A 14,920-nucleotide genomic window follows, 5' to 3' on the forward strand; every position below is an offset into this window, starting at 1 on the left:
GAATAGTGCAGGAAAGTTAACTTCTGATCTTAGACGGCCTGCTTACCAATTTCGACATTCCAATTGTGATGCTGACCGGCAACAAAAGCGGAATTCTACCAGACGGTTACTATGGTCGAGTTAACTAATTTCGTACGGTGACACGGAGTGTGCGACCAGAGAACTTCACCATGCGAATAACTATGGCATGGAGTGCCAAGATTTTTTAAATCGACTACTTTAGCTGGATCAATATGAGATCAAACCCCTAAATTTCGGTTCATGAGTCAGACACTCTAGTACTAATCCACCTAACAGCTAGGGCGTTGCTAAAATGTAAAATTGTATTATCCCGTAAAGAAGAATACTCTACATTTTCAAAAAAATACCAGTTATAAATTATACTTTAAATACAATAAGAAATATTACTTTACGTTCCTACAATTTTGGTTTTGTGTGTGTATTTTATAGGTACGAAGCTATAGAAAAAGCATGCCCAAAATCCTTCATCGTTTAATTGGAAATTCCTTTATATTCATCACTGTATTGTACACTTGTAAAAAATTTGGTAAATAAATACAAATTAAGAAGGAAGTCAATATTTTGGCGGTAAAGAAAGGTGTTCGCGGATTATACAAACTCTCTCAAAGGTACTTAAACGCCAACAAAAGGGCCTCTAGATTCATAATTTATTTCATTTGTTTCATAATACAAATTCACAATCATTGACAACTTTACGCATCGCAAACAATTTCGTACATAATTGAATATATATGCATGGTTAAAAGGATGCTCTTGTAGAACGACATGTCATTCCACTTATTATTGTTCACTTTTACAGGTATTTAATAGCGTCCTGAGCGTTATATTCGTGTTTGACAGACTGAAAATCTGTATCTTTAGACTTTGCTTGTTACATCTTCCTCTCTTAGTTATAAACCTTACTGAATCTCATGATTAAAAGAACATGAAGACACATGTTCTTAAACTCTGATCAGTTTAACGACAATGGGTATTCTTATATGATCAAATAATCGATTTTTTTAAATTTTGGCACTATACGAGGGGGTACCCAAAAACAACCGGAATAACATTGCCGTGAGCGAAGCTTGTGTAGTACGCATTTCTTCCGCTGGGCGTGTATAGCGCAGGTCATTGCCAGTTCAGTGGTGCCTGTGTTGTCGACCTGGCTTGTTCTGATCATCTGCAGTGTTTGTTTTTGCTAGCGTTGTTTTGTTCTTGTTTCGTTTTTTATGATGGCAAGTTCAAGTGAACAAGGTGCAAAGCTTTTATTGGGAAGTTTTAAGAAGATTGCGAAACAGTGTTCGTCAAAAAAGACCCGATTTGTGGAAGACAGGAGACTGGTTCGTCCACCACGCCAATGCACCTGCACACACAGCCATCTCTGTTAGACAGTTTTGGCTTAAAATGGCATGGGTCCACTGCCCCACGCTTGACCTGGCTCCGTGCGACTTTTTCTTATTTCCACGCATGAAAGGACACTGATTTGACAACACTGAAGAGGTCAAGGAAAAACGAGGGAGGAGCTGTCAAGCCATTTCTAAAGATGACTACAAAAAATGTTTCGAACAGTGGAAGCACCGATGGGACAAATGTATTAGTTGTAATGAAGAGTATACATAGCTTCTAAACAATAGTTCCGGTTTTTTGGGTACCCGCTCGTATCATTCTCCACAATCTCCATTGGTTTCTGAATCAAATATGAACGGTATGTGGTTCACTGGGGTTCCGATGCGTCTAAGTACCTTCAAATCTCCATTCAAAATGGCGCCTCAATATCCACACTTTTTATTAACTGTTATCGGTGCTTCTCTGGCTATACTTACACACTACACAGAAGATTTCTTGGTTTAGAGACTTGATGAGTGATACAAATCTGTTAGCAAAGTGCTTCCATGGGGACCTATAAGTCCCAGTGAGTTTTACTCACAGCATTTGGGAAAGAATACCAAGTGTGTTATTGATTGATTGATTGATTGATTGATTGATTGATTGATTGATTGATTCTATACTCTCAAAACGGATGTTCTGGACGAAATAATCTGTTACAGTTATGGTGAAATAACCAGGATGAATGTATCGAAAGGCTTGGAAATTAAATGTGGACCTGGCATGGTAAATTTCCTACTGGTAATTGAAAAGACTCGTGTCAGGAAGCAGAAAAGTTCAGTGAACAGAATCCTGAAGGAGAAAGAGGAATATGAAGAGGGAAAGATAAAACGAAGAATCAGAAGACAAATTGCAGATTATGTTGCTGGGGTACCTTGAAGCTATGTTCTTGAAGCCATAGTGTATGTTGCATAACCATTTTATTATATAGGATTGTTTCTTAGGTACAGAAGCATTATATGGCTTGATAATATGAGAATTGTTCAGTATTCTGAGTTGAGCAATGCTGTTGATACAGATAACGCTATTTGCCATGTGGTGAACATCTGTTCGGGGTAATGCAAAGAGGAAGGGGATTTTCTTACTGAAGTCACGGCGTAGATTGTACGACAGAGAAAGAGATATTGTGTTCTCTTTGGAGAGAGGGAGCTGCTCCTAGAAGTGGTCTTGGCCTATTTTCGACCAATGAGAGTTTCTATGTTCACTTGTCTGATATCAGAGGACGAGACTGTTTGACTTAACAGCAGTAGTAAAATGAAATTATTTAAGGCATTATTCATTTGTAGATGGGAAGAAATTGAGAAGAATTGTCCACGAGTTGAAAGTACAACTTTGTGTCCGGTTTGTTAATATAAGTGTAATACGATCTCCTTCATACGACATTTGCAATCACGTGAGGTGGTAATGAGGCTTGGAGGAATCAAACACGCGAGGAACTACAGTATCAGTGGCGCCCATCATGATAGTGAGATAAATACATTTTGTGGAAAATTAACATATCACAAGAAGCAGATTTGGTATGTTCTGTTCACGGTGTAAAATGTCGTGAAAAGGTTTGTGAACCCAACTGTGAAGATATTGTATGCGATGAAGTACCCATGGTGTTACATGGGAACACCAATTACAAAGTACGGCGTATTTGGCTGTTATCGTGGGCCACGCTTTAACCAGCGTGTTGTTCGGACCGTGGTCATGAAGTTAGAATCATGGCCGTCGATTCCGCGAATTTCACAGAGATAAAGCTTGTATTGCTTGGTACTTTAAAAGAAATCAGTGAAGTCAGTTGGATTTATTTCTGTAAACGGAAACATTCCATCAAAACTAGAGAGCTAACATTTTATCCACTAACTTATGGTGATTTTGGATATGCACTTACAATCATTTCGGAAAGATAATAGGAGGCTGAAAAAAATAGGAATCCTTTTAAAAATGATATTTTCACTATTTTTCAAAAAATTCCGAATCGAACTTCAATTGAAAAGCAGGCTATAATATGCCATTATCCATTTATAATGTGTGTCAAAAATTGGATAGCATTTGGATGAAAAACAATTTAGATAAGTGTACCTAAATGAATCAATGTAATTTTTCTGTGAAGAAAAGTGTATTCATTTGCAACTGTATATTTTCAGAAATGATACAAATAAAGAATATGATACAAATAAAGCAATACGGCCATCAGTCACCTCAAAACAAGTTTCTTTGTTGTGTGTTGATTTTCAGCTGTAGCTTTAGCATGAAAGGAGTTTATGCTTAACGTAATGATGTCTGCTAAGATACAGCATATAATTCGTATACTCAGAAGTACCCAATATCCTTAAGCGCCTATTTTACTCACCTGTCACTTCAGTGTCTATTGCTTATCGTATGCTGCTTACACCCCTGTACTGTTCATGACGACAAGGCGTGCCATATGTACACCTTCTTGTCAACTTCTTCATAGAGTTCTGATTTAACATCCACGAGCGTGCGAACTCACCTGTCCGTAACCTGCGTTTCAACGCGCTGGTCGCAGTCCTCACACAGCAGTTGTTGATCTTCTCGCAATGTACCTGCTGGTACAGGCTGCCACCGACTCCGGCTTGACTTGCTGGTTTCCGAACCCACGCCTGAGTCATTGCGCTCGATTTCAGCTGAACTTTTCCGGACCTAAAAGACAATACACATTACATGAACAGTATATTCTTAAAACTTCGAATATAAGCATAGATAAATACACAACATTTAAGTGACTCTACCCCTTTGGGGAAAGGGTTTCAGGTGAAATGCTATGTGAATAGTACCGATCTGCTTTGAAAATATACTGATTCAAATAAGTTACTGTATCTCAATATGTTTGTTTGAAATCCAGTTTTTCAGCACTTTGTCATCGAAGACTACATAATATCATTCAGTACAGACATTTTACTGGCTTAAATTTCCTACTTGCTAAGATTTCAGACGAATTTACCAGAAATTATACCGTACCTAAAGGGGAAACACATTAACTTCTATACTGTTATTTGTTGAGGATATTCTATGTCTATACATATGCATAGTTATGTTATGTGTATGCGCCATAAGTCTAAAGGGCGAATGCTAAGTGGTTAGTTCCCCTGCTGTGATTCTCAGTGGCTGTCCACGGTAAAGTTTTATCTTATTATATCTGATAATACCTTATTTACAGACCGAAACATGTATATAATTACTAATATAATAATGCACTTACAGTACACTTCAACCAAAAAGTATATTATCTTCACAAAATGTACATTCAGTTTGAAATATGTCCGCAATTTACTGTCAACGAAGGTTTATGCTTTTGTAATAAAATAAAGGACGGGATTTATACAAGTGAAGGTATATACTTCCCTTAGTGCACCGTCACTGGATTGTCCTACATAGGAGGCTTGTAGTAGTGCCTCAATGGGGCACTAGTCACTTCGAAAAGTGTGGCAATACAACTGGCAAGCCCACTGCTACACTGCGGCCGAAAAGCTGGTAATTTCACGAAGAATATTCGAATTTATGGCTCATATATTATAAGTTATGAGTTATATTATAGTTACTACTAAAAGGCGTCGTCAAAACCCAACATTAAACAGACAAAAAGACTATTAAGTAAGGCAAGTCCATCCGAGTAATTACATTTTTTTAATGTACCATCTTCAATCCAACAAATGAAATATAACCAAAATTTATTGCAGTAGTGATCGAATGATAATATGACACACTGTTACATTAATTATGACATTGTTTACACAACAATCGGCATTGCTATTTCCTTTACGTCACACCGACACAGATAGGTCTTATGGCGGCGATGGGACAGGAAAGGCCTAGGAATGGGAAGGAAGCGACTATGTCCTTAATTAAGGTACAGCCCCAGCATTTGACTGATGTGAAAATGGGAAACCATGGATAACCATCTTCAGGTCTGCCGACAGTGGGACTCGAACCCACTAACTCCCGGATGCGAGCTCACAGCTGCGCGCCCCTAATCGCACGGCCAACTCGCCCGGTCCATCAGCATTGAAACCGGAAACAACTCCTTAACAGATTATAACACCAACGAAAAAAATCCGCGTGGATATCTAATTGTTGCACTAGGATCCTTTTAAATGCTCTCACTGACAATATTAGTCTAGGAACTAATAAATTCAATGGCCTCGTCGGAAACGAAACTACTGTATATTATTGGGCACAATTGAGGTGTCTGTACTAGTGAGAATATTTCAATACAATTAAGGGTTGAAATTAAAAATACGTGAGAAGAAGTATTATCTGTTCAGATCTCGAGGTATCTCAAACCTCTGAATGCATGCATCACCCCCATTCCGTTGCTTTTCCAGAGATACGGTGCGTTCCATGCATAGAGTCCTGCTCTGTTTCTCAAGTAATGGTTTTTAATTACTTAGATTTATGCGTTCGTAAGTCTGTTTCTATAGAATTCAGTCGTTAGTTCCATAGCATCATTGAATCGAACTATCTAACGATTATTTTACTTTTGCTAGTGGTCTCACTAATTTAAGCTGGTATTCGGCAACTATGTGTGATAGGAAAGGTTAGGAATGGAAAGCCCGGTGTGAAAATGGGAAACCACGGAATACCATCTTGAGGGCTGCCAATGGCGAGATTCAAACGCACCATCTCCCGAATGCAAACTTACAGCTATGTGGCCCATGCCACGCTGCCAACTCGCTTGGCGGACGTTAGCGATCTGTTTTTATGACCTCTTAATTGAACGAGTTATATGCCAACCCACGCAAAGAAAGTACTTCCTCGACAAGAACAAGCTTTCAGACTGTAAAAAGATGCCATTTAGACCAGAATAATTAATATTTAAACAGAATCATCGATTTTACAACGTTATGTGTGGGACTGTACAAAATTACTCGTGGAAACCCCAGCTACTGTGCAACGCCAGTGAAGATGATAAATGGCCAGCACAAGGTTAATGGTTCTAATGTATTTTAAAGAACTAAAAACAACCCACCACGTTTAAGAAACAGTTTAGAATCTATTTTGGAAATCGCATCTAGCTCTCGGTTACCTGCCTAAGGCGAACTCCGACCCACATCACATCACTTTTGGAAACCAGTAATTACCTTCCATAGCACTCCCCCCCACCCCCTTCACACTCTCCTTCTCACTCTCACGCTCGCATACACTCTCACTCTCTTATTCTTTCATTGTTTTTTGTTCCTATAAAAGTCTTCCTTTTTCCCTTAGAGACGTTCTTCCCTCTTCTTTAATATATCTTTTAGTTTGAACTATAATGTGTTTGTATATAAATGTACGTGAAAGATACGTGTGATTTTGTAGGATGGGAAAAAGAGATAGGAGATAATTATCAGCAATTAAGATGGAATACAGAGGTGGTCATCTCTTCTCCAGTACGGTGAATACCTAGTAGGATTTACGAGTTTACAACCCGTAAACTGTTGGATTCTTTGTCTTTCAATGCTTGTATATTAATTGACAATTAAAATGCGTTTCGAACATGCTCTGCTCATGTAGTGATTATGTATGGTATGAAAGTCTGTGCTACATCAAATTTAAAACGCTGAATCCCAATACCTATAATATTGTGCTGTTTAATTAAGAGGAAGGAAGATTACCGTAATCAGCCCCATATGCTTTCTACTTGGTGAGCCAACTTCACGAATGTACGTAGGATTTTTCAGATGGAAGTCACGTCTCTGTGGTTCGGGTTTCACGTAAAAGTGGAGGTCCTATATCTTCGATAATCATATAAACAGTTACGTAAAACAACAAGCTTGCTTGCCTCAGCCCCAGGGACTCTTAACTCGAAAGCGTGGGTTGGTGACTACGGGGCTCTTAGCTTGGCATTGTTTCCACGTACTTGTGCCAGGCTTCTCATATTCATCTATCCTATCTGACCTTCTTTGGTCAACTCTTGTTTTTTCAACCCTGGCATTATTAGATGATTCGAGGCCTACGGAGTCTTTAATTTTGCACGCCCTTCATGGCCCTTGTATTTCTTTGACGGATACCTTAATTGTTTGAAGTGTCGGATTTCTTCCATTTAGTCTCTCTGATTAGTGTTAATAGAGGACGGTTGCCCAAGTTGTACTTACTCTTAAAACAATAATCAACACCACCTTGCTTGCCTCAACTATATGATGTTTTATGCTCATAGTTCTTCGAGGATCTGAGGTTCTCGGAAGTTAGCAAGAATCAATATTAAAGCATCACTTTTCACAAATATTTCTAATTCTATCCACATGACAATTCAGGGTAGTCTATTAGTATCATAGAGCCCTATCGCTGATATTCAGTGTCACTGTAGTCTATCTACTGGTCAGCATATTTCAAACAAACAAACAAACAAACAAACAAACAAACAAACAAATAAATAAATAAATAAATAAATAAATAAATAAATACATACATACATAAACAAATAAATACATAAACAAATAAACAAATAAATAAATAAATAAATAAATCAATCAATCAATCAATCAATCAATCAATCAATCAATCAATCAATCAATCAATCAATCAATCAATCAATCAATCAATCAATCAATCAATCAATCCAGCTAGCTATCTTTTACGCCCCACTATCTACTTTTTCAGTTTCCGGAAATGTCAAGGTGCAGGAATTTTCTTCCGCAGTAGTTTACATGCCGCTAAATCTACCGACGCAAGGCTATTGTATCTGAGCATCTTTAAATTCAGTCGGACTGAGCTGGGATCGAGTCTGCAAACGTGGGCTGGGAAGGCCAGCTCTTCAACTTTCTGAGCCACTCATTGTCAGCCCAGTGAGAAAAGATCTGTAGTGGCATATGCGAATGTACCAATTTGGATTTTCCAGGAAATAAAGTGGAAACCACAAACGCCTTTAGAGGATGCTGATTTGGCCGTGGTCGTGGAAATACAAATCCATCATTTGAACACACTGCTAAAATATTTTCAGTCCATAAATCTCGGAGATCTTCAATGAATTATTTCTGTTTTGTTTCTTCCTGATCTTTTTCCCAATATACGGCAGAGGAATTAACCATACGCTCGGCTCGACCGGGAGTCGAAGGCCAGTACGCTGACCCTCCAGCCATGGAGCCAAAGAAGAAAAAGTACTTCCATCTCTGTATATAACGTCAATTTGTGATGACATCGATTTCGAGGAGGATTGGCAAGGAGCTTTATATTCCCTGTCTCCAGAAGAATGATAATAGAAGCCAGTAATCTCACATGCTGTTAAATTTCTCTCGTAATTAAAGGTGGAATCTTCACTACAATGATTCCCTTATTTTTTCTTGCATATCACATCAGCGTATCGAACAGATGATCTGTGTCTGCTGTACATAAGAGCCAGCTGGACAGGAGAAAGTCGTGATACCACACAATGCATCGCATTGGAGGTGACCGAATCGAATTATGAATTCAAAAAACGTCAGAGATACTTTGTGTGCCCAGTCCATCTGATGAACCGTAACCTCAGGCTTTTTCGGGGGAAGTCATGCCGGGTGGAAGGAATTCTCCATTAATTATAGTTACATGTCCAATTCATCCAACGATACAGGATACAAGACGTCTCTTATAAACATTCATGATAGAAGTCTGCTGATCATTTTTCACAAGTTTCCTTATTTATTTACGTCGTTCTTTAGTACCACTTTCAACTATTGGAGGCGCATTAGGAAAATTTCGTGAAGGTAGACTTCGAAGTATTATGCATTTAGTAAAATACTGAAGTACTGTTCTCTTGACAGTGCGAACTTTAGGAGAGAAATTATTTTAGGAAGTTGTATAACATGTTGCTAAAAACACTTGGATTCCGCCAGCAATAACATCCAGAAAGTTTTCGAAGGAAAAGGAAACGGTACCAACATTACGACTAACTTAGACTACGATTGGATTCTAATTGGCCATGTATGTAGGACAGGCTTTTCAGAGTACTGGAACTTTTCGATAGGAAATAATTTGTCAATTACCATACTGAATGAGATTATTTTTATTGTTTTAATTTCCTTACTTCTAATTTTAGTGCATCCTCTACTAATCTCGTGCATATTTGCATGTAAGTGTTGTGGGTTTTAGTGTATTAATACATCAAGCCTCTCAAGCCTAATTATAAAAGGGTGTATATGATTTACGTTAGACTCAGTTTTGAGGTCAGAATTCGACAGAGTTTTGAAATACAAAAATGGAAATAAGGTATCTAGAAATTACGTACCCTCAGAAATACTGACAGCATTAGGAGGAACAGGTATGACGAAGTTATTTAATTTTCATTATCAAATGCCTTCCTTGTTTGTTATAGGATCTTTGCTGTTTGCTTTTCCTGTTGAATCTCTAAATAGGTGTGTTGAATGTCGAAAAATTGTGAGAATATTTGGGATCCTCCTATCGATGAACATCGTAGCCGAGTGCACATTAATTCTTGCTAATTCATACTTTAATAAGGCTGAGATGGTATGCCCTTCCTGTACACGAGGTTTCTGAGTCTATACTGAACTGGTTTTTCCCATGTCTTTACATTATCTATGCAGGAAAACACCCCACCCCTGAGGGCCTATCTTAGATATGTATTATTTTTCTGCAGAAAAGCCGAGGAATTAACAGTTAAGATGGCCGTTAGAAAGCAAAGAAAAGCCATCTTCATACAGGCCGTGAAGGTCTTTGGTGGTTTAGAACGTAAAGGCTTCCAATTACTGTAACCTCGACACAAAGTGGGATCGAGAGGTTAGCTCTATGTCCGGCTGCCTTTATCCCCAGAAATTAACCTGATACTCATTTCTGGTGCAGGCTGAGTGAATCTCAACGTCGGAAAGAGATGCCGTGTTCCTGAATTTCCTAATTGCCTAGCGGGGAATCGAGCCCACATCCTTCCAGGTGAACCGCACACATCTTTCCTACCTTAGCTAGGCAGACCCTATGACCAATGATACTAGCGAGAAATTCCTTCCATCTTCTGAAATAGCAGCATCTCCGATAAGAGTGTACTGCTTTCCAGTTCACTAACTTAACATGTATGCAAACTGATTCTTATTGTATGTACAGTAGTACAAATTTAATGAAATTGTCTGTTATATTCCCGATTTTCCGTCTCCATAGTATAGCCAACTCCTTTCTCCTTTTTATAATAGGCTTCTTATTGATTGATTTAGCCCATTAGTTGAAAGTGTGTAGATTGAAGTGCGATGTCGGACGTCCGCATCACTTATAAATGCAGATATAATTACGTGTGTCTTTCACTTTAGAAGTGGAGAGTGGTGTCAATTGCAAACTTGTCAGTCCTTCACTCGTTATACATGAAATTTCTCTCAGTATTCACCGATTTCTCATAAACAGGATCAATTATTCTCAAAAAGTTACTTTAAGAGAACTGGTTTTACTAACTACCTGAAAATACTCCTTGATACATATTTTTGACTGTCAGGGCCCAGAAATATAACATATATTTAATGCATATTTACCCAGCTGACGGTTCGGCTCCTCTGCTCAATGGTAATCTTAGTGGCCTTCGGTTCAGAGGGTCCTGGGTTCGATTCCCGAATCCACGTGTGATTAATTTCTCTACCTCGGGGACTGGATGTTTGTGTTCGTCTTGGTGTTCATATTTTTATGTTCGTCTTAGTACTCATTTTCACTTACAACACATCACACTGCAAACCACCTCAGAAACACGCAATAGTATTGGGATTAGGAAAATCTCTGGCCATAAAAATGTCGCCTCCAAGTAGTTGGGAAAAGGCCAGGAAGAAAAATATTTTAGGTAACGGAATTCTATATCTGTTTGAAGCTATGACAAAACTAAATACATTTTCCCGGTCGTCAAACTGCAAATTGGAATCACAGAAATATTTTCCATATTGGATATAATTTATTTTCGTTGAGGAATTTATTTTCAACTAGTAGTACTACCCGCCACTGACGGGTTATTAACAATTATTAACAATTCACAACCGCAAGGTTGGTAGGAGAACACACCACTGTGTAGTCATGAAAGCCCTCGTCATATGCCCAAATACTATATTTCCAGGAAAGTAAAACGTTCAGATAAAGATAACCTTTTAGAATGAAAAGAACACAGACGAAGTTGGAAGAGATTAAGGGGCGACCAAGAGAAACCGATACCATACTAGGGAGGGAAGCAAACACCACCATCGCCAGTTATCTCGTTACCATGACGACTGAGAGATATTTACATTTCATTCATGTTCGCCATTCCGGTTCTTCGGCTGAACAGTCAGCGTACTGGCCTTCGGTTCAGATATCTCGAATTCGATTCCCATCCGGGTCGGGGATTTTAAGTGCGTATAGTCAATTTATCTCGTAAGGTGACTGGGTGTTTGTGATTAAATACACATCTTCATCTACACACAACATATCACACTGTAAACCATCACAGAAACACGCAATAGTGAACACATCCCTCCAAATGGAGGGAAAGGCATCCAGCCATAAAACTGGGCTGAATCTACACAAAGTACCGATCCCAGGTAACTGGGAAAAGTCCAGGAACAAGTGATATTCACCGTTGATATAGTTTAAAACACTAAAACACTAAAAACACACACACACACGCACACACACACACAATCTGAACTCGTGAATACCTCGCATGATTATCGCTCGTACGGTAAAAATATAAGTTACGAAACATGAAAGAGTGAAAATTACTTTTTACAAACTTGTATTACATGCAGTTTTCCGACAGAGCTAATATTAACGGAGAAAAATGAAATATACTGGTTTGGCCTCCATAATACTCCTATGCCACTGCATATTAATCAAATAGCCCATCTATCACTGAACTTAAATATGGAGTTTCGAGAAATTCCCTTAAATCATTTCTCCCGCGATATCTTAAGAAAAAAGGAAAAGAAAGAAAGAAAGAAAGATAGATAGATAGATAGATAGATAGATAGATAGATAGATAGATAGATAGATAGATAGATAGATAGATAGATAGATAGATAGATTTGCTAGTGGCTTTACGTCGCACCAACACAGATAGGTCTTATGGCGACGATGGATAGGAAAGGCCCAGGAGTTGGATGGAAGCGGCCGTGGCCTTCATTAAAGTACAGCCCCAGCATTTGCCTGGTGTGAAAATGGGAAACCACGGAAAACCATCTTCAGGGATGCCGACAGTGGAATTCGAACCCACTATCTCCCGCATGCAAGCTCACAGCCGCGTGCCCCTAATCGCACGGCCAACTCGCCCGGTGACTCTTGTATAAGGCCTATCTAATCTCCAATAAAAAGGAAGCATGAAGCAAATATTTGAAATGTACAAACAAAATTGTACCAAAATGTAGCTTTGAGTGTCATTAAAAGACCACAAGATAATTTCCGGCTCAATATGACTCAAATACTTCTGAGACGCTTTTAAAAGAAGTGAAGTATGTGTATCCAGCTCTCTCTACGGTGTCGGGCATGAAGTGAGGTAAATCTTCGTAGTGAGTTTTACGACCGGATGCACCTCCTGACCTCCACCTCATCAGATGAAATTTAATGACGCGATGTATACTTGTAGGAAGGGAGAGGCAGAAACCCTCTGCCAGCACATAGCTTATTTTTGTTGAATAGCACTAAATGGTCTACTCAAAGCTTAACGTCACCGTCCGACGGACGCATCACCATGAATAGCGGTATGCCCTCACTTCATATGAACAATGAGGAGAGGTTTGAAATTGAATCCAGGCTTTTAGCGCGCAATCTAGTGATAAAAATTTGTATACCACCACCTCTCCCGCTCTGCCGGCCAACATTCTGATCGTGAACGTTTTCGACTAACGGGACTCAAACCGGCTAAGTACGGCGTCAGACCATACAAAATTGACGCCCGAAAGATCATGGCCACTAGGCGGTCTTTGAAATGCAGTGCAGTATTTATATTTATTATAGTGGTCAGCGTCTTAGAAGGGTGTGTTAAAAATTCTAACTGGCCACTACACTCGAACTATTGCGAAACCTGTTTTATTTACAACTTCGTTACAGGGAACTGCTTAATTTCCTTTTGTCCTGGATTTATTGCCTTCAGTAAAGAAAAGCAATTATTCACAATTCAGAAACTAGCATTTCGATACACTGCAATAGGGCCTACAATACAATATAAGAACCCTAAAGTAAAAAACATAAAACAAAGAAACAAAACAAAACAAGCTTGTAGTTTTACGTGTCTGTTGATGTCGTCGTCATAACCTCGGGATCTCCCATTTTACATGCAATCCGAACCACAAGAGTGTGACTTTTCATTCTAAGGCCCCCACATGCATTGGTCGGGATTCGAACCGCGGCCTCCTTGGTAACAAGTCAGTGACTGTGTCACTCAGCTATCACGTAACACCACCACCCAATTCTAAAGTAACTTGTAAGTGTTAATGTTTGTTGTGTGCAGATTAAATGAATAGTAAAATTACAGTATTAGTCGTGAAGAAGATCTGTCTGTGTTTATCCCTGATTTGATTCCCGAATCTGCCTAGGTGTTTTCTGTTGGCTTAGTGCTTACTGCTACTACTCAGTCCAGCTCTTGGCTGGATGGTTAGCGTAGTGGCCTTCAAATCAAAGAGCCGTGGATCCCCGGCCGGGCAGTTTAGAAGCGTCTGGTTAATTCCTCTAGCTGAGTGTTTGTGTTCACCTTAATATACATTTACACACCACACATCATAATACCAGTCATCCCAGAAACACCGCAGTAGTGAATGCATTCGTTCACATATGGTTGAAGTCAGAAAAGCCTTAAAACTAGGCTTAATTCACGTGCAGTGCTGAGCACAAGAAACGAATAAGAATATGGATCTCAACCACCAAATGTTTTCCTCAGAAGAGGTCATTTAACATTAAAAAATAGGAAGAAGAGTAAGAAGAAAATGAGTCAAAAGTTTAGACTCATTTCACCCATGAAAAGGGATATTGTAGTCTTGTAACCACTCGGTGCCGGCAGTATTTTGCCTAAAGGTATCGTTAGTAAAGTTGAGACTTTCTCCTGTGATTCCCGATCTCCAACTAAGAAACTCACCGCAGCACCCTTCGTCGTATCTGTTCTTCAAATCTGTTTACTTCAAATGGAAAAGACCAAACATAATATTCAAACTCCTTGGTACTGTTAATAGTATGTTCAGTACGTCCACTTCACCGTGTACGCCTATTGAGGAAGGGGGAGGCTGTCAACCACAGCTGAAGGCGGGTAGCTTTAAAACACCTTACAGAGAAAGAACAAAACGTTTCCTCTTTAATAGATCTCTTGCGAAATTCTGTTCAGCATAATTCCTTCTAGGGGCTGCCTGGCCGAGGCGGTAAAGGCGTGCTCGGTTCGCCCGGAAGGACGTGGGTTCGAATCCCCGTCAGGAAGTCGTAAAATTTAAGAAACCAGATTTCTACTTCCGGAGGTGCATATGGACCTGAGGTTCACTCAGCCTACACCAAAAATGAGTACCAGGTTAATTCCTGGGGGCAAAGGCGGCCGGGCGTAGAGCTAACCACTCTACCCCATCACGTGTCACGGTTAACAATGGTGGAAGCCTTTACCTCCACTCCTCCAAGGGCCTTCTTGGCCTGTACGGAGGTGTCT

At 39.4% G+C, this 14,920-nt stretch overlaps 1 protein-coding gene across 2 annotated transcripts in view; it reads right to left on the reverse strand.

Moving 5' to 3' along the window:
* Positions 1 to 14,920, reverse strand: part of LOC136856948 (uncharacterized) — a 674,709-nt gene that overhangs the window by 55,445 nt on the left and 604,344 nt on the right. For both annotated transcript variants that reach the window (XM_067135239.2, XM_067135238.2), the window contains exon 6: positions 3,869 to 4,038. In XM_067135239.2, coding sequence (XP_066991340.2) covers positions 3,869 to 4,038 — 170 coding nt within the window. The remainder of the gene's footprint in view (positions 1 to 3,868; positions 4,039 to 14,920) is intronic.

The sequence above is a fragment of the Anabrus simplex genome, chromosome 1 (genome assembly GCF_040414725.1).
Source record: "Anabrus simplex isolate iqAnaSimp1 chromosome 1, ASM4041472v1, whole genome shotgun sequence".
NCBI classification, from domain to species: domain Eukaryota; kingdom Metazoa; phylum Arthropoda; class Insecta; order Orthoptera; family Tettigoniidae; genus Anabrus; species Anabrus simplex.